Here is a 23,159-nt window from a genome sequence, read left to right on the forward strand (position 1 = left end):
TCTAAGAGGCTACATGACCAATTACATAAAATATGGAACCTACAACTTGCCTGTACAGTGTCAAACATTTCCCTGTAAATTTACAGATTTATACTCTCAGCAGAGTTGTCAGGCAAATACTGAAATTTTAAATGCTTTACAGTATACAATATACAATACAGAAGTATACTGTAAATGAGCCTACTGTAATCATTACAGCAACACAGCTAATATTTAATTACAGTAATTTACTCTGTTGCCAGTATAATGCTGTACATTTACAGCATATTACTGTAATCTGTTTTACGGTACAATACTCTTACTAATATTTTTACGGTAATTGTAATGAATGAATGGATGGATTGTTGAATGAATTAATTAAATTGAATGAGGAGAGGCGGCTTTGAATCTTACAGTATTGTAGTGTAATTGCATGGGATTGGTGCAAGCAGGTTGGCTGCTATGTAATGTGTTTTCATATTACAGGGTATCAAATGTATATGAATAATTGGTCTTCAAAATCACTTGCATTTAACAAAGACTTCCAAATATTCAGTGACTACAGGGAAAAACAGACCAAGGACATAACAAATACTTTGAGGCTTGCTGCCACTCCAATCTGTCCCCTCTACATATTTAATTGTTGTGGCACTACTACCACATATATGTTAATTTGGTACACCACTCTCACTCACAGGTGCAACAAATGTCGTGTCTTACAAGGCACGCCTCAAAATGTGTTCATGAGCCAGAATCAACCATACCCACTAGTAGTAAAAATGTTTTAAACGATCCAAAAATATGGTAGGGTAATATATTCTTTGTGGTGGAATTATAGTACCATTTTACAGTAACGTACTGTTAAACCAATGTTTCATTGGAATTGACGGTATCATTTACCAGTTGCGCCTAAATTCACCCAGATTGCATTGCGTTTCATGACTTTTTGCTGTAAATAATGAACATGGTACATTGCTGTTAGTTTTATTGTATAATATTGTAAAAACAACAATGCTTGTATCCAAAGAAACGTTTCATTACCACACTGATTCAAAACTCAGTATATTGAGTGACTGTGTGTGTGAGATGGGTGTTGGGGGAGAGAGAGACAAAGACAGAGAGGGAGATGGATTTAAAAATGGGATTGGGCACAACCTTAGATATATGATCAGGGGCAAATCTATTCGGAGTAAGAGGGTTCAGAGTCTGAGCTTTATGCATGCAACCCAGAGCATGAGGTTGGCACCTGAAACTGAAAATAGTAATCTACAGTTGGCATGAACCATTATTTATAAGAAATATGTTTTACAGGACACTTCCAATTACAATTAATAAGAATATTTTTCTGCATTTTACCCATAATGCAGTGTAACCTTGTGTTTATTTTCTGTTGAAATTATAGAAAGGACTAACAGTGTATAAACATGGGATAATGATGCAGTGCCATGAAACAGGTGATTGTCTATGGGGGGAAAAGATTGTACAACGCATCGTAGGACTAATTTAGTTTACAATAAAGGCCTACCTCTGAGGGGGACCCGTTGGAATCGCCAAGTTCTTCAGCAAAGTCTCTTGGAGTTTTTCTCGGAGTCTGGTCCGCAGGCAGCGTGTTGTCACTGTAAGATGTGACGAACTTGAAGTCACTTGTGCGCGAACCTGTCGTTAGGTATGCGTCATAATTGTAAGTGCTGCGGAGAGTTCCCACTCCATCCCCCTCTGCGTAGTTGGGAGGGAGATAGGCGCTGGGAATGGCGACCGCTCCATCAAACAACAGTCTTGGCTTTCGCCTGCGGCAAAACCTCACGGCCAGGATGACAATAATGAAGGTGAGGAAAAAGGTGGAGACAGACACCAGCCCGATGATCAGATAAGAGGTGAGTTTGGAATTGCTCTCATCATACGAGATATCTTTCAGTTCGGGCACTTCAGCCATGTTATCAGAAATCACTAAATACATGGTACAGGTGGCAGAGAGAGAGGGCTGTCCGTTATCTTTCACTGACACAATAAAGTTATGTTTCATGCTGTCAGATTCAGAAATGTCCCGCTGTGTCCTGATCTCTCCGCTGTGGAGACCAATAGTGAAAAGTCCCGGATCAGTGGATTTGACTATATGATAGGACAGCCAGGCGTTCTGGCCAGAGTCCGCGTCCACCGCAATCACCTTGGAAACCAGAGAGCCCCCGTGTGCAACTTTGGGGACCAGCTCGGTCATGAAGGATATCCCCTCCGGGGCGGGGTATAGTATCTGAGGAGAGTTGTCATTCACATCTGTTATGAACACACTGACCGTGACGTTGCTGCTGAGCGGAGGAGAACCGTTGTCTCTGGCCACCACGTGGACTTTAAAACTCTTGAACTGCTCATAATCAAACGACCTCACAGCGTGGATCACCCCCGTGTCTCCGTTAACGGATAAAAACGAGGACACCGGAACACCGTTCACCTCACCAGGTAAGAGAGAATAAATCACTGTTCCGTTCTGTCTCCAGTCTGGGTCCCGTGCAATAACGGAACACACGGAGTTACCGGGTTTGTTATTTTCAGTCACGTGGGCTTTATAGGACTGTTCCTCAAACACAGGTGGGTTGTCGTTGACGTCAGCTACAGATAACTGAACAGTTTTAGAGGAGGACAGAGGTGGAGAGCCCTCGTCGGTGGCAGTGATTGTAATGTTGTAATCAGACACCAGTTCTCGGTCCAGTTCGCCCGTGGTCACCAGAGAATAGTAGTTTTTGATGGATGGCACCAGCTTAAAGGGAAGGTTTTGCTGAATGGAGCAGCGGACCTGTCGGTTATTCTCAGAGTCTCTATCCTGCACGTTAATGATGCCCACCTCTGTACCAGGTGACGCGTTCTCAGGTATGGGGTTAGTCAGAGATTGTATATAAATCGAAGGATTGTTGTCATTAACATCTGTGATGTCTATTATGACTTTGACATATGATGCTAACCCTAAACCATCCTTTGCTTTGATGCGCAGTTCAAAATATGACATTTCTTCAAAATCAATTGTGCCGATCACTCTAATTTCTCCAGTCTTCCGGTCGATAGAAAATAATTTGTCATCTTCCTCTGAAACGTGAGCGAAGTCATAGGTAACTTCCCCATTCACTCCGTCATCTGCATCTGCAGCACTAACTGTAACCACTACATTACCTAAAGGAGAGTTTTCAGGCAGACTGGCTTTATAGACGGCCTGGCTAAACACTGGGGCGTTATCGTTAGCATCCAGTACAGTGACGTGTATGAGTACAGTACCTGATTTCTGCGGAGAGCCTCCGTCTACAGCTGTAAGCAATACTTTGATTTCATTGCTTTGTTCACGATCAAGCTCTTTCTCTAGAACAAGCTCAACAGTATGACTATCAACGGTCAATAGGAAATGGTCATTTTTTTGTAAAGTGTACCTTTGCACTGCATTCTGTCCTAAATCTGCATCGTGTGCCTGATCAAGTAAAAAACGAGCGCCTTTATCTGCTGATTCGCTCATTTCAATTGTAATCACTTCGTCCTTAAATTGCGGAGAATTATCATTTATATCTTGAACATGAAGACTAATACGTTGCACCTCCAAAGGACTCTCCAATACAAGTTCTTGTTTTAAAACACACGAAGCCTTCTTGCCACAAAGCCCCTCTCTGTCAATTCTCTCCGCAACAATCAGATCTCCGGTACTCAGATTAATGTCACAGTAACGTTTACGGTTCCCATCGGGATCAACACGGGCCTTACGAGCGGAAAGTCTGCTCGCCACAAGCCCGAGATCCTTGGCTATATTTCCAATAACAGATCCGCGTTTCATCTCCTCCGGAAAAGAATAGCTCACGTCTCCATAGGCGGAGTGCAGCGGTAGAAGAAAGAAAGCAACGCCGCAGACCAGACCTGTCACCGAGATTCCTTTGTGCCCCATCCTGGGATTAAAAACGTCAAAACACAATATGGCCTTGATAATACAATGTGAACAAATATTATTCCACAAAAATATTCAGCTTGAGGAAAATAATATCCTCAAAATGTTCAAGCAATCTGAACCGTCTCCAGTCTTTTCCGCAGCTTAATGGCACCCGAACACCCGAGTCTTGTTACAACACCAGTGGGTGGAGAACTGGATCTATCCAAACACAGCTGGTGAACAGCGACACAGTCAGTACTCTTCAGAAATTACACGTCAACATACATTCTTCTATATCTGTATTTCAGGTCAAGTCGTAATAGGAAGCTAAATTTGTAGCCGGCATTATTGAATAATGTGCAGCCTACTAATATAGGTCTACATCTTTCAAACCATAAATAAATGTAATTCCTTGTTGCAAAATAACCTAATAGAAATACACAGAAAACAACATTAAAAAGCCTAAAACATAAACCATAGCATTGAAATCATGCTCACAGCATTGAGTTAAGTTTGGTCTAGCTGGAAGGAACACATTAGAAAAGGTTATGACACATCGGGGAGAAAGTGTATGGGCTACCTACATAGAAAATTACATGTTATGTTGCTATTTTAGTCGACACTATCTTCAGAATGCACAAACACAAAAACAGAGAGTAGCCAATGGGAAAGAAGGAAGGTGAGGACAGTCAAGTAGCGATGACTCGTAGTAAACCCCGCTGGCCTTATGTTGGATTTTCTGCATGTTCAGCACCATGGACAGCAACACTGATGCTCAAGCCGCAAATCAGATACTGTCACACCACTTCTCCACAGACAGTACATTTTATTTTCTAACCTTTTTCCAAATAAGCCTATTCCAACAGAGCAAAACTCCTATATCAACCCATTTTCAGTGAACTCAAAACGCTGCACTGTGTATGTGAAAAATCCAACCAATCAATTCATCAAAAAATAACAGAATCACAAATCCCATCACAACTAAAAATATCCATCAGCAACTATACATCAGCGCCTAAGTAGTTCTCACTTCAGCTGAGGGGATCTAAATGAGGATCTAAAATGCTTAATTACAAGTCAGACCTGAATCACTAACACATTACGTCAAACCTGGATCACTAACACATTACGTCAAACCTGTAAACCTGGATCACTAACACATTACGTCAAACCTGGATCACTAACACATTACGTCAAACCTGGATCACTAACACATTACGTCAAACCTGGATCACTAACACATTACGTCAAACCTGGATCACTAACACATTACCTATAGACAAGTTGTGATATTGAAGTACTGCTGTAAAAAACAAATCATGATACAAATCATGATGCAATGTAAAATACATTTAAAATAGAGTAATGATGCTATGTAAAATACATTTAAATTAGAGTAATGATGCTATGTAAAATACATTTAAAATTAGAGTAATGACGCTATGTAAAATACATTTAAAATTAGAGTTTATGATGCTATGTAAAATACATTTAAAATTAGAGTAATGATGCTATGTAAAATACATTTAAATTAGAGTAATGATGCTATGTAAAATACATTTAAAATTAGAGTAATGATGCTATGTAAAATACATTTAAATTAGAGTAATGATGCTATGTAAAATACATTTAAAATTAGAGTAATGATGCTATGTAAAATACATTTAAATTAGAGTAATGATGCTATGTAAAATACATTTAAAATTAGAGTAATGATGCTATGTAAAATACATTTAAATTAGAGTAATGATGCTATGTAAAATACATTTAAATTAGAGTAATGATGCTATGTAAAATACATTTAAAATTAGAGTAATGATGCTATGTAAAATACATTTAAATTAGAGTAATGATGCTATGTAAAATACATTTAAAATTAGAGTAATGATGCTATGTAAAATACATTTAAATTAGAGTAATGATGCTATGTAAAATACATTTAAAATTAGAGTAATGATGCTATGTAAAATACATTTAAAATTAGAGTAATGATGCAATGTAAAATACATTTAAAATTAGAGTAATGATGCTATGTAAAATACATTTAAAATTAGAGTAATGATGCAATGTAAAATACATTTAAAATTAGAGTAATGATGCAATGTAAAATACATTTAAAATTAGAGTAATGATGCCATGTAAAATACATTTAAAATTAGAGTAATGATGCAATGTAAAATACATTTAAAATTAGAGTAATGATGCTATGTAAAATACATTTAAAATTAGAGTAATGATGCAATGTAAAATACATTTAAAATTAGAGTAATGATGCCATGTAAAATAAAAAAAATTCCCGATAATTTGTTTTTTACAGCAGCACTTCAATATCACAACTTACTCTAATTTTAAATGTATTTTACATTGCATCATTACTCTAATTTTAGCTCGAATTGTTTTAAAACGTGTCTTAACTGAAAATGTGTAACATACAACAAGATACTATTTTTTATTTACGAAGAAGGCCTACCTCTGGAGGGGACCCATCGGAGTTGTCAAATTCTTCAGCAAAGTCTGTTGGAGTTTTTCTCAGAGTCTGATCCGCGGGCAGTGTGTTGTCAATGTAAGATGTGACGAACTTGAAGTCACTTGTGCGCGAACCTGTCGTTAGGTATGCGTCATAATTGTAAGTGCTGCGGAGAGTTCCCACTCCATCCCCCTCTGCATAGTTGGGAGGGAGATAGGCGCTGGGGATGGTGACCGCTCCGTCAAACAACAGTCTGGGCTTTCTTATGCGGCAAAACCTCACCGCCAGGATGACAATGATGAAGGTGAGGAAAAAGGTGGAGACAGACACCAGCGCGATGATCAGATAAGAGGTGAGTTTGGAATTGTTCTCATCATAAGATACATCTTTCAGTTCTGGTACTTCAGCCAAGTTATCAGAAATCACTAAATAGATGGTACAGGTGGCAGAGAGAGAGGGCTGTCCGTTATCTTTCACTGACACAATGAGGTTCTGTTTCATGCTGTCAGATTCAGAAATGTCCCGTTGTGTCCTGATCTCTCCGCTGTGGAGACCAATAGTGAAAAGTCCCGGATCAGTCGATTTGACTATATCAAAAGAAAGCCAGGCGTTCTGGCCAGAGTCCGCGTCCACCACTATCACCTTGGAAACCAGAGAGCCCCCGTGCGCAGCTTTGGGGACCAGCTCCGTCATGAAGGAGTTCCCCTCCGGGGCGGGGTATAGTATCTGAGGAGAGTTGTCATTAACATCTGTTATGAACACACTGACCGTGACATTGCTGCTGAGCGGAGGAGAACCGTTGTCTCTGGCCACCACGTTGACTTTAAAACTCCTGAACTGCTCGTAATCAAACGACCTCACAGCGTGGATCACCCCCGTTTCTCCATTAACGGATAATAACGAGGACACTGGGACACCGTTCACCTCACCAGGTAAGATAGAATAAATCACTGTTCCGTTCTGTCTCCAGTCTGGGTCCCGTGCAGTAACAGAACACACGGAGGAACCGGGTTTGTTATTTTCAGTCACGTGGGCTTTATAGGACTGTTCCTCAAACACAGGTGGGTTGTCGTTGACGTCAGCTACAGATAACTGAACACTTTTAGAGGAGGATAGAGGTGGAGAGCCCTCGTCGGTGGCAGTGATTGTAATGTTGTAATCAGACACTAGTTCACGGTCTAGTTCGCCCGTGGTCACCAGAGAATAGTAGTTTTTGATGGATGGCACCAGCTTAAAGGGAAGGTTTTGCTGAATGGAGCAGCGGACCTGTCGGTTATTCTCAGAGTCTCTATCCTGCACGTTAATGATGCCCACCTCTGTACCAGGTGACGCGTTCTCAGGTATGGAGTTAGTCAGAGATTGTAGATATATCACAGGGGCATTGTCATTAACATCAGTGATTTCTATTATCAATGTAGAGTATGATGCTAACCCTAAACCGTCCTTTGCACTGATCTGCATTTCATATGAAGACTCCTTTTCATAATCTAATGGACCAACAACTATAATTTTTCCATTCATATGATCTAGATTAAATACTTTGCTATTTTCATCTGAAACATCATCGAATTCATATGTAACTTCACCATTCAATCCCTCATCTGCATCCGTAGCACTCACTGTAACCACTACAGTATCTAAAGGAGAGTTTTCAGGCAGACTGGCTTTATAGACGGCCTGGCTAAACACTGGGGCATTATCGTTAGCATCCAGTACAGTGACGTGTATGAGTACAGTACCTGATCTCTGCGGAGAGCCTCCGTCCATCGCTGTAAGTAACAACTTGATTTCATGGTGCCCCTCGCGGTCTAGCTCTTTGTCTAACACTAACTCGCTGTATTTGCGTCCACCACTTTTGGCTTTGACATTCAAAATAAAATTTTCATTTCTTTGTAGTGTATAGCTCTGAACCGTATTCTGTCCTATATCAGCGTCATGGGCCTCATCTAGAGAAAAACGAACACCTTTGTCTGCTGATTCCCTAATTTCCATTTTGATAATATCCTTTTTAAACTGTGGGGAATTATCATTTATATCTTGGATATGAAGACTAATACGGTGAAGCTCCAACGGATCTTCAAGCACAAGTTCCTGTTTTAATACGCACGAAGCCTTCTTGCCACAAAGCCCATCTCTGTCAATCCTTTCAGCTATAGTCAAATCTCCCGTATTCAGATTAATGTCACAATACCGTTCGTGGTTCCCTTCGGTAACAATTCGGGCCTTACGAGCGGGCAGTCTGCTCGTCTCCAGCCCGAGATCCTTAGCTATATTTCCAATAACAGATCCGCGTTTCATCTCCTCTGGAAAAGAAAAGCTCACATCTCCATTGGCGGAGTGCAGCGTAACAATAAAGAAAGCAAAGCCGCATAGCAGGCCTGTCACTGACATTCCTTTGTGCCCCATCCTGAAATTAAAACGCCAAAACACAATATAGCCTTGATAATAAAATATAAACAAATAGTATTCCACACAAAGGTTCAGCGTGATGAAAATAATATCCTCAAAATGTTCAAGCAATCTAACCGCGTCCAATATTTTCTGCAGAATGACACCCGAGTCTTGTTACAACAGCAGTGGGTGGAGAACTGGATCAATCCAAACACAGCTGGTGAACAGCGACACTTTGCGTACTCAACAGAATGTACATTATTTGCTTACAGATTTCTTAATGTTGAGAAGTGGTTAGAAATACCCCTCAGTAAGTTTGATTTGTTAATTTACTATTACAAAACGAAAGATAAACACGGAAAACTAAAGGATATTAAACAATACAAACATAAATTATTAAAATCACCCCCACTCTTTTTTCATCATTTAAGATCAGGTATACTATGAATATAAAATACAACACATCTGCAAGAGAGACAACAAAGCAATATATCCATTGCTGGTCCTCAGCCAGAGCAAACTCATAACTGCTATAGAAAAAAACAGAGCAAGGGAAGGAATAAGAATATGAAGGTCAAACAGCGATCAATATTAAAGCCTACTGGTTCAAATAGGATTTTAGACATTTCAGCACCATGGACAGTGACAGTGCGAGGACTCTCGTTGCTCTTCAGACGCTCTCTCGACGCTTCTCCCATCACGCTGTTACTAATAAATACAAATGCCCAACTGGCTGGAATCATTTACTTATAGAAATCAGGGCATTAAAATCACACAGTGATAGCCCTTGTTCCAATGTTAAGAACAAACTGTTTGTGTTTTTAACTAGGAGAAACGTCAACACGTGACGATATTTGTAATTATGTATATATTATAGGCAGCCAACTTAGTGTTATTAGTTGCATCATTTATTTGTATTTGTTGGAGGCCCATTAGTATAACAACTTTTTTATGCTCAGAATTGACCTTTTATCATCATTATTATTATTTCATTTATTTATTATTATTTCATTGTTATTATTATTATTATTTGACAGTAGTTGAAATATTATTCTTGTTAATAAGTACTGTTTGTTTTTTGAGGGGTTGTCTTTTCATTTTGGACATTCTTTAAACCGAAAAGGTGCATCTCAAGACATTTCATCCTGTAAAATGTTTAAAAAAATAAATATCTCTCCAAACACAGCATTTCTCTTTTCTTGCCTCTTTCCAAACAGGCTTTCACTCCTCCAGTGCCAAAACATAATTGCATCTCATTGTTACTGTGCCCCTAATCACAAAACTGTGAAGGCCAGGCTATCGTGAAAAATCCCCAGATTCTATCAATCACAAAACTGTGAAGGCCAGGCTATCGTGAAAAATCCCCAGATTCTATCAGTCACAAAAAGAACTTCCCACATTACAACTCAAGCAAACCACACATAATAGACCATGGGATTTCTCAAGTAAAAACAGAGGGGATTGAAATAGTATTTTAAAACATGTCAAATATCATGAAACCAAAGCTGTTGCAGTAAAGCTGGGCTAATGAGGAAAAGCTGTTGTAGTAAAGCTGGGCTAATGAGGAAAAGCTGTTGCAGTAAAGCTGGGCTAATGAGGAAAAGCTGTTGCAGTAAAGCTGGGCTAATGAGGAAAAGCTGTTGCAGTAAAGCTGGGCTAATGAGGAAAAGCTGTTGCAGTAAAGCTGGGCTAATGAGGAAAAGCTGTTGCAGTAAAGCTGGGCTACTGAGGAAAAGCTGTTGCAGTAAAGCTGGGCTAATGAGGAAAAGCTGTTGCAGTAAAGCTGGGCTAATGAGGAAAAGCTGTTGCAGTAAAGCTGGGCTAATGAGGAAAAGCTGTTGCAGTAAAGCTGGGCTAATGAGGAAAAGCTGTTGCAGTAAAGCTGGGCTAATGAGGAGAAGCAGTTGCAGTAAAGCTGGGCTAATGAGGAAAAGCTGTTTCTCCAGAATGTGATTATACAAAGTATGTTAGCTTCAGTTAATTTAGCCTCAATACTATCATATAGGCCTATAAACACATCTACTGTATTATTAATATAGAATTAAAGCCCTACCTCTGGTGACCCTTCGGAGTCGTCATGATCTTCAGAAAAGTCATTTGGAGTTTTTCTCAGAGTCTGGTCCGCAGACAGTGTGTTGTCGTTGTAAGATGTGAGGAACTTGAAGTCACTTGTGCGCGAACCCGTCGTCAGGTATGCCTCATAATTGTAAGTGCTGCGGAGAGTTCCGGCGCCATCCACCTCTGCGTAGTTGGGAGGGAGATACGCACTGGGGATGGCGACCGCTCCGTTAAACAACAGTCTGGGCTTTCTCCTGCGGCAAAACCTCACGGCCAGGATGACAATAATGAAGGTGAGGAAAAAGGTAGAGACGGACACCAGCGCGATGATCAGATAAGAGGTGAGTTTGGAATTGCTCTCATCATAAGAGACGTCTTTCAGTTCTGGCACTTCAGCCAAGTTATCAGAAATCACTAAATAGATGGTACAGGTGGCAGAGAGAGAGGGCTGTCCGTTATCTTTCACTGACACAATGAGGTTCTGTTTCATGCTGTCAGATTCAGAAATGTCCCGCTGTGTCCTGATCTCTCCGCTGTGGAGACCAATAGTGAAAAGTCCCTGAACAGTGGATTTGAATATTTGATAGGACAGCCAGGCGTTCTGGCCGGAGTCCGCGTCCACAGCTATCACCTTGGAAACCAGGGAGCCTCCGTGCGCAGCTTTGGGGACCAGCTCCGTCATGAAGGAGTTCCCCTCCGGGGCGGGGTACAGTATCTGAGGAGAGTTGTCATTCACATCCGTTATGAACACACTGACTGTGACGTTACTGCTGAGCGGAGGAGAACCGTTGTCTCTGGCCACCACGTGGACTTTAAAACTTCTGAACTGTTCATAATCAAATGACCTCACAGCGTGGATCACCCCCGTGTCTCCGTTAACGGATAATAATGAGGACACTGGGACACCGTTCACCTCACCAGGTAAGAGAGAATAAATCACTGTTCCGTTCTGTCTCCAGTCTGGGTCCCGTGCAGTAACTGAACGTAAGGAAGAACCGGGTTTGTTATTTTCAGTCACGTGGGCTTTATAGGACTGTTCCTCAAACACAGGTGGGTTGTCGTTGACGTCAGCTACAGATAACTGAACACTTTTAGAGGAGGATAGCGGTGGAGAGCCCTCGTCGGTGGCAGTGATTGTAATATTGTAATCAGACACTAGTTCACGGTCCAGTTCGCCCGTGGTCACCAGAGAATAGTAGTTTTTGATGGATGGCACCAGCTTAAAGGGAACGTTTTGCTGAATGGAGCAGCGGACCTGTCGGTTATTCTCAGAGTCTCTATCCTGCACGTTAATGATGCCCACCTCTGTACCAGGTGATGCGTTCTCAGGTATGGGGTTAGTTAGAGATTGTAGATAAATCACAGGAGCGTTGTCATTAACATCAGTGATTTCAATAATTAAAAAAGAATATGATGTTAAACCTGCCCCATCCTTAGCCCTTATTTGTAATTCATAAGATGACGCCTCCTCATAGTCAACTTTCCCAATAATTCTTACTTCACCTGTTTTGTGATCTAGAGAGAATAAATGTACATATTCATCTGAAACATGGTCAAAGTTGTATGTTACTTCGCCATTTGCTCCGTCATCTGCATCTGTAGCACTCACTGTAACCACTACAGTGTTTAAAGGAGAGTTTTCAGGCAGACTGGCTTTATAGACGGCCTGGTTAAACACTGGGGCGTTATCGTTAGCATCCAGTACAGTGACGTGTATGACTACAGTACCTGATCTCTGCGGAGTACCCCCATCTACAGCTGTAAGCAATAATTTCAACTCGTGTTGTTGTTCACGATCTAGCTCTTTGTCTAATACTAATTCGGCGTATTTGCGTCCCCCTGTTTTAGTATTAACATTTAAAACGAAATTTTCGTTTCTTTCTAGTGTATAACTCTGAACCATATTCTGTCCTATATCTGCATCGTGGGCCTCGTCTAGAGAAAAACGAGCCCCCTTGTCTGCGGATTCTCCTATTTCAAATTTAATAAAATCCTCTGTGAATTGTGGAGAATTATCATTTATATCTTGAACATGAAGACTAATACGGTGAAGCTCCAAAGGATTCTCCAACACAAGTTCCTGTTTTAAAACGCACGAAGCCTTCTTGCCACAAAGCCCCTCTCTGTCAATTCTCTCCGCAACAATCAATTCCCCCGTAGTCAGATTAATGTCACAATAGCGTTTACTGTTCCCTTCGGTATCAATACGGGCCTTACGAGCGGAAAGTCTGCTCGCCTCCAGCCCGAGATCCTTGGCTATATTTCCAAACACAGATCCGCGTTTCATCTCCTCCGGAAAAGAATAGCTCACGTCTCCATAGGCGGAGTGCAGCGGTAGAAGAAAGAAAGCAAAGCCGCAGACCAGGCCTGTCACCGAGATTCCTTTGTGACCCATCCTGAGATTAAAAACGTCGATACACCCTTGATCCAAAATAATATAATGTAGATAAATTGTATTCCACAAAAGCAGGAAGTTTGATTAAAATAACATCCATAAAATCTGCAATTTGACCGTGTCCAATAATTTCAAATGCGGAATGAAAACCGAATACCCGAGCCTTGTAACAACAGCAGTGGGTGGGTAACTGGATCTATCCAAACACAGCTGGTGAACAGCGACACTGTGAGTAATCTTTAAAAAGTACACATAGTAACAGTAATAATTCTGAATATATATTTCAGGAAAAGCCGTCATAAGAAAGTCAATAAGTGGTCTGCATGATTGATTACTGAACAATTGAATATAAAATAACCAAATAGAACCAGGAAACGATAAAAAGCCACACAGGAACAGAAAGGATATGTAAACCGATCCCACGCTTTTTTTCATGAGATATAGATTATGTGGAAGAAATAGGTTGCAAATATCAGATTTATAGTGATGTTTTTTTTGTCAACACACATTCATCAGCGCAATACGCAAAAACAGAGAGTATGGCAATGGGTGGAAATGATGATAGTCAAACAACGATGAATAAATAGTAAACCCTTCTGGTTTATAATAGGACTTCAGGTCCATGGACAGCGGCACAGCAAGGCCGCTGCATTTCAGACGTTCTAACCCCAAACGCCACTTCTCTCGTCACTCTGTTTAGATACGCTAGCTCTCCACAGACAGCATTTCTCTTTTGTAACCCCTGTCCAAATAGGCCTTCATGCCAACAGGCCACAATCCTAAGAGCAACCACATTTTAACTTAAAGATGTGCCAACATTTTTTCAATAGAACTCCTGCTTGCCTATATGCTTGATCAACTGGATACATTTAGTCCCCGGTCAGGATTAACTACATAAAACACAAGAAGTAGTTGTACAACAAAAAAACAGAACAAATAACTAATCAAATGAAAACCATCGACAATCTTTGAATGAGCTCAAATCATACGGACAAAACAGACGGAGTGCAGCGGTAGAAGAAAGAAAGCAAAGCCGGAGGTCAGGCCTGTCACCGAGATTTGTGCCCCATCCTGGGTTCAAAAACGTCGATACACCTTGAGTCCAAAATATTATAATGTAGATAAGTACTATTCCACAAAAATGCATATTTTTTCAACACTCCATTCAGTCAGAGCAATGCCCTGCAAAGTATGCAAATAAGTTGGGGTAGGAAGGTGATTATGCCAAAAATATACTGAATAAAAATATAAACCCTACATGAAACAATTTCAATGATTTTGCTGAGTAACAGTTCATATAAGGAAATCAGTCAAATGAAATACGTTCATTAGGGCATATTCTATGGATTTCAGATGACTGGGCAGGGGTGCAGCCTTGGTCGGCCTTGGAGGGCATAGGCCAACCCACTTGGCAGCCAGGTCCACTTACTGGGGAGCCAGGCCCAGCCAATCAGAACGAGTGTTTTCCTCTACAAAATGACTTTATTACAGACAGAAATATGCCTTAGCCCCCCCCAATGCTCACTAACAGGGATGTAAACACATTTTTGCAAAACATTTGGGAGAAATAAGATTTTTGTGCGTATGGAACATTTCTGGAATCTTTTATTACAGTTCATGAAACCTGGGACCAACACTTTACATGTTGTGTTTATATTTTTGTTCTGTGTAGTTTGGGATTTTTCATAAAACTGAGTTTACATTTTCAGCACCATGGACACTAACGCTGCAAAATCCCTCTGCACTTCAGATACAGAGCCTATAGAAGGTCTACACCCCCTATGGATTTCTTCACATTGTTTTATGTTACAAAGTTGGATTAAAATTGATTTAATTATATACATATATATATATATATATAAAAAAAAAATTCAACGATCTACTCAAAATACTCTGTAATGTCAAAGTGGAAGAAAAATGATATATTTTTTAAAGGTTAACGGAAAATAAACCACTAATATACCTTGATTAGATAAGTATTCATCCCCCGGGTCAATACATGTTAAAAACACCTTGTCACTGATTACAGCTGTGACTCTTCTTGGGTAAGTCTCATAAGAGCTTTGCACACCTGTATTGTGAAATATTTGTCCATTATTCTTTTCAAAATTACTCAAGATCAGTCTAGGTATTGGGGATCATGGCTAGACAGCAATTTTCTAGTATTACTATGGAGTCAAAACCGTAACTTGGCCACGCCTGAACATTTGCTGTGTTCTTGCTAAATAAGCAACTCCAGGGTAGATTTGGCTTTGTGTTGTAGGTTATTGTCCTGCTGGAACGTGGATTCCTTCCCCAGTGTCTGGTGTAAAGCACACTGAAGCAGATGTTCCTCTAGGATTTGTTTTCTTTGCAGTGTTTATTTTGCAGTTTTACTTTAATGCCTTATTACATATGTATGTTTTGGAATATTCTGTATATGTTTATTCTTCTTTTCACTCTGTCATTAAGGTCATTATTGTAGAGTCACTTCAATGTTGTTTGTTGATTTCTCCTCACTTTTCTTCCATCACAGAAATTGAACTCTGTAGATGTTTTAAAATCACCAATGGCCCTAAGCACTGTCCTTCCTGTCCTGCAGCTCAGTTCAGAAGGACGACTGCATCTTTGATGTGTCTGGGTGATTTATTACATCATCCACAGTAACATGTTTTAACTTGACCATTATTAAAGAGATATTCAACGTCTGATTTGTTATTGTTACCCATCCACCAATCACCTCCTGTCTTTGTGAGGCTTTCGAAAAAGCTCCCTGGTCTTTGTACTTGAATCTGCACTTGAAATTAAATTCTTGACTGAGGGACCTTACAGATGTTGTATGTATGGGGGACATAGGAAGGGGTAGTCATTCAAAAATCATGTCAACACATATTATTTCAGGCTACATAACTAAATTGGTTTTTACCTTAAGCCACATTTTGCTTCTGAAATAATTTAGGCTTGCCTAAACAAAGGGGGTTATTACATTATCTTTTCACTTCCACATTATGCAGTTTTTTGTCTAGATCAATCTATTAATGACTTTTTGCAAATCCAATCAGTTTTCCACGTTGATTCAACGTCAGCATAATTATTTTTTTTAGGTTTGAAATGATGTAGAAAAAAGGTTGATCAACCAGTTTTTTTCCCAGTGGGATAGCATCATTTTTTAAAGTCCAGCCTTTAAATTATCGTAAAGCCCTACCTCTGGGGACCCCTCAGATTCGTCAAGATCTTCAGCAAAGTCAAGGGAAGTTTTTCTCAGAGTCTGGTCTGCAGGCAACGTGTTGTCATTGTAAGATGTGACGAACTTAAAGTCACTTGTGCGCGAGCCCGTCGTCAGGTATGCGTCATAATTGTAAACGCTGCGGAGAGTTCCCGCGCCATCCACCTCTGCGAAGTTGGGAGGGAGATACGCGCTGGGGATGGTGACCGCTCCGTCAAACAACAGTCTGGGCTTTCTCCTGCGGCAGAATTTCACGGCCACGTTGACAATAATGAAGGTGAGGAAAAAGGTGGAGACGGACACCAGCGCGATGATCAGATAAGAGGTGAGTTTGGAATTGCTCTCATCATAAGAGACATCTTTCAGTTCTGGCACTTCAGCCAAGTTATCAGAAATCACTAAATACATGGTACAGGTGGCAGAGAGAGAGGGCTGTCCGTTATCTTTCACTGACACAATGAGGTTTTGTTTCATGGTGTGAGATTCAGAAATGTCCCGCTGTGTCCTGATTTCTCCGCTGTGGAGACCAATAGTGAAAAGTCCCGGATCATTGGATTTGACTATATGATAGGACAGCCAGGCGTTCTGCCCGGAGTCTGCGTCCACAGCTATCACCTTGGAAACCAGAGAACCACCGTGCGCAGCTTTGGGGACCAACTCGGTCATGAAGGATTTCCCCTCCGGGGCGGGGTATAGTATCTGAGGAGAGTTGTCATTCACATCTGTTATGAACACACTGACCGTGACGTTGCTGTTGAGTGGAGGAGAACCGTTGTCTCTGGCTACCACGTGGACTTTAAAACTCCTGAACTGCTCATAATCAAACGACCTCACAGCGTGGATCACCCCCGTGTCTCCGTTAACGGATAATAACGAGGACACTGGGACACCGTTCACCTCACCAGGTAAGAGAGAATAAATCACTGTACCGTTCTGTCTCCAGTCTGGGTCCCGTGCAGTAACAGAACACACGGAGGAACCGGGTTTGTTATTTTCAGTCACGTGGGCTTTATAGGACTGTTCCTCAAACACAGGTGGGTTGTCGTTGACGTCAGCTACAGATAACTGAACACTTTTAGAGGAGGATAGAGGTGGAGAGCCCTCGTCGATGGCAGTGATTGTAATGTTGTAATCAGACACTAGTTCACGGTCCAGTTCGCCCGTGGTCACCAGAGAATAGTAGTTTTTGATGGATGGCACCAGCTTAAAGGGAATGTTTTGCTGAATGGAGCAGCGGACCTGTCGGTTATTCTCAGAGTCTCTATCCTGCACGTTAATGATGCCCACCTCTGTACCAGGTGACGCGTTCTCAGGTATGGGGCTAGTCAGAGATTTGAGATATATCACAGGGGCGTTGTCATTAACATCAGTTATTTCAATAATGACTTTTGAATCAGATGAAAGACCATAGCCATCTTTACCCTCAATGCGCATTTCATATTTTGGGTCGCCTTCGAAATCTATTGGACCTATCACCTTAATTTCTCCAGTACTGTGACCCAAAGAAAATATCTTTCTTGCTTTGTCTGATATGCGACTGAATTCATACGTCACCTCCCCATTCAATCCCTCATCTGCATCCGCAGCACTCACTGTAACCACTACAGTATCTAAAGGAGAGTTTTCAGGCAGACTGGCTTTATAGACGGCCTGGCTAAACACTGGGGCGTTATCGTTAGCATCCAGTACAGTGACGTGTATGAGTACAGCACCTGATTTCTGCGGAGAGCCCCCGTCTACAGCTGTAATAAGTAAACTCATCTCTTGCTTTTCCTCACGATCTAGTTCTTTATCTAAAACCAACTCGACGTTCTTTCCTCCATCTGTGTAATCGTGAATAGCCAGCACAAAATGTTCATTCCTTTCTAATGTATACCTTTGCACTGCGTTCTGTCCTATATCTGCGTCATGTGCCTCGTTAATTCGATAGCGAGCCCCTTTGTCTGCCGATTCTGTAATTTCCAATTTGATTGTATCTTTCGTGAAAATGGGTGAATTATCATTGACATCCTCAACAAGCAGAGATATCTGATGCAACTCCAATGGACCTTCTAGAACCAACTCGAATTTAATCATACACGAAACCTTCTCTCCACATAGCTCCTCCCTGTCAATCCTGTCCGCAACAATCAAATCCCCGGTACTCAGATTAATGTCACAATAACGTTGGTTTTTCCCTTCGGTATCAATTCGGGCCTTACGAGTGGACAGTCTGCTCGCCTCCAGCCCGAGATCTTTGGCTATATTTCCAATAACAGATCCTCGTTTCATCTCCTCCGGAAAAGAATAGCTCACGTCTCCATAGGCAGAGTGCAGCGGTAGAAGAAAGAAAGCAAAGCCCCAGACCAGGCCTGACATTGAGAATCCTTTGTGCCCCATCCTGGGATTAAAAATAGACGACCGTATAGATATTCTAAAGAAAAACTCCAGAAAAAGCTACCGTTTCCTAAAAAGAACATCCACCGAATGTACAAGCGATCTGACCACCTCCAATCTTTTCTGCAGTTAAATGACATCCGAACACGGTGCATTATGACAGCAGCGCTGGGTGGAGAACTGTAACTATCCAAACACAGCTGGTGAACAGCGACACAGTGAGTACTTAACAGAAATTACACGTTAACTAATATTATTTAAAATCTCTATTTCGAGAAATGTTGAAATATGAATATATTCTCCTATAAGAAGAGTGCATGGTTGATTACTGTAACTATTGGGGGGAAATCACCCGAAGCTTATGGCCATAATTAGAAACTCAGAAAACGCCAGTAAAAATAGAAAAACAAATGATGACATTAAAATACATCTCAGACTATTTTCACGAGTTAAGATATAGATTAGGAGGAAGAAATATGTTCCGAAGGGAACACATCTGCAAGAAAATGTACAGGTCTAAGTTGTAAGTATGAGATTTATAGTTCTGGTATTTTACTTAACACAAACTCATCAAGCGTAATACACAAAAACAGAGATTATGCCAATGAATGCAGGTGATGACAGTCAAACAGCAATGAAAAGTAAACAACAATGCCAAAAAAAAGGATTTCAGCACCATGGACAGCGACACACCAAAGCCGCCGCATTTCAGACACTCAAAACGCTTCTCTCATCACTCTGTCTTTGTACCTCTCCACATACTGCAGTTTTATTTTGTCACCCTTTTCCAACTAGAACTCCAGGCCAAACTATAAACCCATTGTTTACCTCAAACGTGCAGCATATAGGCTATGTCACCAATCCAAATCAACCACAAACAGAAATATCACAACTCAAAACCAAATACAATCATCAACCTTGTTTCACCTCAATTGTGAGGGGACATGAATTACCATAAATACATTACAAATAGCATTAAATCTAAAGCAAAACCAAGTTGCCAAATAGACAAGCTTGGGTATTGAGGTAGGTCACCTCGTGCGAATACTGATCTACGCCAGGGGTCAAAAGCTTATTGTACAGGGCAAATTAGCTGTGATTGTAGAAACATAATAGATTCTACTCTATGATAGCCTATACAAATCAAACCTATCGTTTAACAGTTCGAGCTTACCTCTGAGGACCCATCAGAATCGTCAAAAGTTTCAGCAAAGTCAATTGGAGTTTTTCTCAGAGTTTGGTCCGCAGGCAGCGTGTTGCCATTGTAAGAACGAATGAACTTGAAGTCACTGGTGTGCGAACCCGTTGTCAGGTATGCATCATAATTGTAAGTGCTTTGAAGAGTTCCAGTGCCATCCACCTCTGCATAGTTGGGAGGGAGATACGCACTTGGGATGGCGACAGCTCCGTCAAACAACAGTCTGGGCTTTCTCCTGCGGCAAAACCTCACGGACAGGAGGACAATGATGAAGGTGAGGAAAAAGGTGGAGACAGACACCAGTGCGATGATCAGATAAGAGGTGAGTTTGGAATTGCTCTCATCATAAGATACATCTTTCAGTTCTGTCACTTCAGCCAAGTTATCAGAAATCACTAAATACATGGTACAGGTGGCAGAGAGAGAGGGCTGTCCATTATCTTTCACTGACACAATGAGGTTCTGTTTCATGCTGTCAGATTCAGAAATGTCCCGCTGTGTCCTGATCTCTCCACTGTGGAGACCAATAGTGAAAAGTCCCGTATCAGTTGATTTGACTATATGATAGGACAGCCAGGCGTTCTGCCCGGAGTCCGCGTCCACCGCAATCACCTTGGAAACCAGAGAGCCCCGGTGCGCAGCTTTGGGGACCAGCTCGGTCATGAAGGATTTCCCCTCCGGGGCGGGGTACAGTATCTGAGGAGAGTTGTCATTCACATCCGTTATAAACACACTGACCGTGACGTTGCTGTTGAGTGGAGGAGAACCGTTGTCTCTGGCCACCAAGTGGACTTTAAAACTCCTGAACTGCTCATAATCAAACGACCTCACAGCGTGGATCACCCCTGTGTCTCCGTTAACGGCTAAAAATGAGGACACCGGAACACCGTTCACCTCTCCAGGCAAGAGAGAATAAATCACTGTACCGTTCTGTCTCCAGTCTGGGTCCCTTGCAGTAACAGAACACACAGAGTTACCGGGTTTGTTATTTTCAGTCACGTGGGCTTTATAGGACTGTTCCTCAAACACAGGTGGGTTGTCGTTGACGTCAGCTACAGATAACTGAACACTTTTAGAGGAGGACAGAGGTGGAGAGCCCTCGTCGGTGGAAGTGATTGTAATGTTGTAATCAGACACTAGTTCACGGTCCAGTTCGCCCGTGGTCACCAGAGAATAGTAGTTTTTGATGGATGGCACCAGCTTAAAGGGAAGGTTTTGCTGAATGGAGCAGCGGACCTGTCGGTTATTCTCAGAGTCTCTATCCTGCACGTTAATGATGCCCACCTCTGTACCAGGTGACGCGTTCTCAGGTATGGGGTTAGTCAGAGATTGTAGATAAATCACAGGGGCGTTGTCATTAAGATCAGTTATTTCTACTATCAATGCTGCATATGACGCCAACCCTAAGCCATCCTTCACACTGATTTGCATTTCATATAAGGATTCTTCTTCATAATCTAGTGACCCAACAACTGTAATTTCTCCTGTTTTATAGTTTATAGAAAACACATTACTTTTTTCATCTGAAACATGATCAAAGCCATATGTTATTTCGCCATTGGGTCCCTCATCTGCATCTGTAGCACTCACTGTAACCACTACAGTATCTAAAGGAGAGTTTTCAGGCAGACTGGCTTTATAGACGGCCTGGCTAAACACTGGGGCGTTATCGTTAGCATCCAGTACAGTGACGTGTATGAGTACAGTACCTGATTTCTGCGGAGAGCCTCCATCAGATGCAACTAGTATCAGATTTATCTCTTGCTCCTTTTCACGATCTAGCTCCTTGTCTAACACTAATTCACCGTACTTGCGTCCCCCATTTTTTGTATTAACATTCAAAATGAAGTGATCATTTATTTCTAGAGTATAGCCTTGAACCGTATTCTGTCCTATATCAGCATCATGGGCCTCGTCTAGAGAAAAACGAGCACCTTTGGCTGCAGATTCTCTTATTTCCATTTTGATAATCTCTTCCTTAAATTGCGGTGCGTTATCATTTATATCTTGAACATGAAGACTAATACGGTGAAGCTCCAAAGGATTCTCCAACACAAGTTCCTGGCTTAAAACACACGAAGCCTTCTTGCCACAAAGCCCCTCTCTGTCAATTCTCTCCGCAACAATCAGATCTCCGGTACTCAGATTAATGTCACAGTAATGTTTACGGTTCCCTTCGGTGTCAATACGGACCTTACGAGCGGACAGTCCTCTCGCCCCCAGCCCGAGATCCTTGGCTATATTTCCAATCACAGATCCGCGTTTCATCTCCTCCGGAAAAGAATACCCCAGGTCTGCATTGGCGGAGTGCAGCGGCAGAAGAAAGAAAACAAAGACGCATATCAGGCCTGTCATCGAGATTCCTTTGTGACCCATCCTGGGATTAAAAAGGTCAAAATAACATATAGTCTAAATACTGCAGTGTAAACAAATAATATTCCACAAAAAGATGCCGTTTGATCAAAATGATATCCTCAAAATGTGCATGCTGTATATGTCCGTGTCCACTCTTTCCGCAGCTAAATGGTACACGAACACCCGATCCTTATAACAACACCAGTAGGTGGAGAACGGTATCTATAAAAACGTAGCTGTTGAACAGCGACAGAGTGAGTACCCTTCAGATATTATACATATTACCTGACGTTCTTTTAAATGTTCCACTAAAAGACGTTCTAGGCCTATAAATAACCTAGGCTGAATTGATTTATAAACTAATAAACTAAATAACCAAAAAGAAGACCAAAAAACGACATTATAAAAATCACAAAAACATTAATTATTGCCAATCATCCTGTGTTGATATGAGTTAAGATCAGGTGGATTAAAGACATTATACAATAGAACACATGCGAGAGGGGGTGCAGTAGGCTACAATTCAAATATCAAATGTATGCAATTGATGGTGCTGGTCATTCAGCCACAACAACTCATCAGTGCTATAAACAAAAACAGAGTATGGCAAGGAATGAAAGTTATGACAGTCAACAACCATTATTAGTAAACCCTACTGGCAGGGAAGGGAATTGCGTGCATTTTCAGCTGCATGGACAGCAACAAGGCGAGGCGCTGCCAGTCAGACACTTAACACCACTTTTTAAAAATGTATTTTTACTTAACTAGTCATGTCAGTTAGGAACAAATTCTTATTTTCAATGACGCCCTACCCCTAACCTGAGCGACGCTGGGCCAATT

At 41.3% G+C, this 23,159-nt stretch overlaps 4 protein-coding genes across 11 annotated transcripts in view; all 4 read right to left on the reverse strand.

Annotated features, from left to right (window-relative positions):
* LOC110504427 (protocadherin gamma-A11-like) overlaps positions 1-23,159 on the reverse strand; it is a 244,201-nt gene that overhangs the window by 198,174 nt on the left and 22,868 nt on the right. For 2 of the 8 annotated variants that reach the window (XM_090219523.1, XM_090219517.1), the window contains exon 1: positions 16,370-18,769. The exons of 4 other annotated variants lie outside the window; for them this stretch is intronic. In XM_090219523.1, coding sequence (XP_090075649.1) covers positions 16,370-18,769 — 2,400 coding nt within the window. Of the gene's footprint in view, positions 1-10,785; positions 13,873-16,369; positions 18,770-23,159 lie in introns of those variants that run through there. 2 more of the 8 variants (XM_090219521.1, XM_090219518.1) reach the window with 1 other exon arrangement.
* Positions 1,478-5,090, reverse strand: LOC118946032 (protocadherin beta-15-like). The gene has a single exon (XM_090221512.1). It carries the CDS (start codon positions 3,890-3,892, stop codon positions 1,478-1,480), a length of 2,415 nt encoding a protein of 804 aa, XP_090077638.1. The 5' UTR covers positions 3,893-5,090.
* Positions 4,382-8,885, reverse strand: LOC118945990 (protocadherin gamma-A11-like). The gene is made up of 2 exons (XM_036969656.2): positions 6,345-8,885; positions 4,382-4,396 (listed from the first exon to the last, which is right to left on the reverse strand). Exons 1-2 carry the CDS (start codon positions 8,745-8,747, stop codon positions 4,382-4,384), a joined length of 2,418 nt encoding a protein of 805 aa, XP_036825551.2. The 5' UTR covers positions 8,748-8,885.
* On the reverse strand, positions 19,923-22,709 carry LOC110504426 (protocadherin gamma-A10-like). Its single transcript, XM_090219540.1, has one exon. The coding sequence runs from the start codon at positions 22,338-22,340 to the stop codon at positions 19,923-19,925; it is 2,418 nt and encodes an 805-aa protein (XP_090075666.1). The 5' UTR covers positions 22,341-22,709.

Source organism: Oncorhynchus mykiss, chromosome 25 (genome assembly GCF_057628025.1).
Source record: "Oncorhynchus mykiss isolate SJ-2025 chromosome 25, ASM5762802v1, whole genome shotgun sequence".
Classification (NCBI taxonomy): Eukaryota; Metazoa; Chordata; class Actinopteri; order Salmoniformes; family Salmonidae; genus Oncorhynchus; species Oncorhynchus mykiss.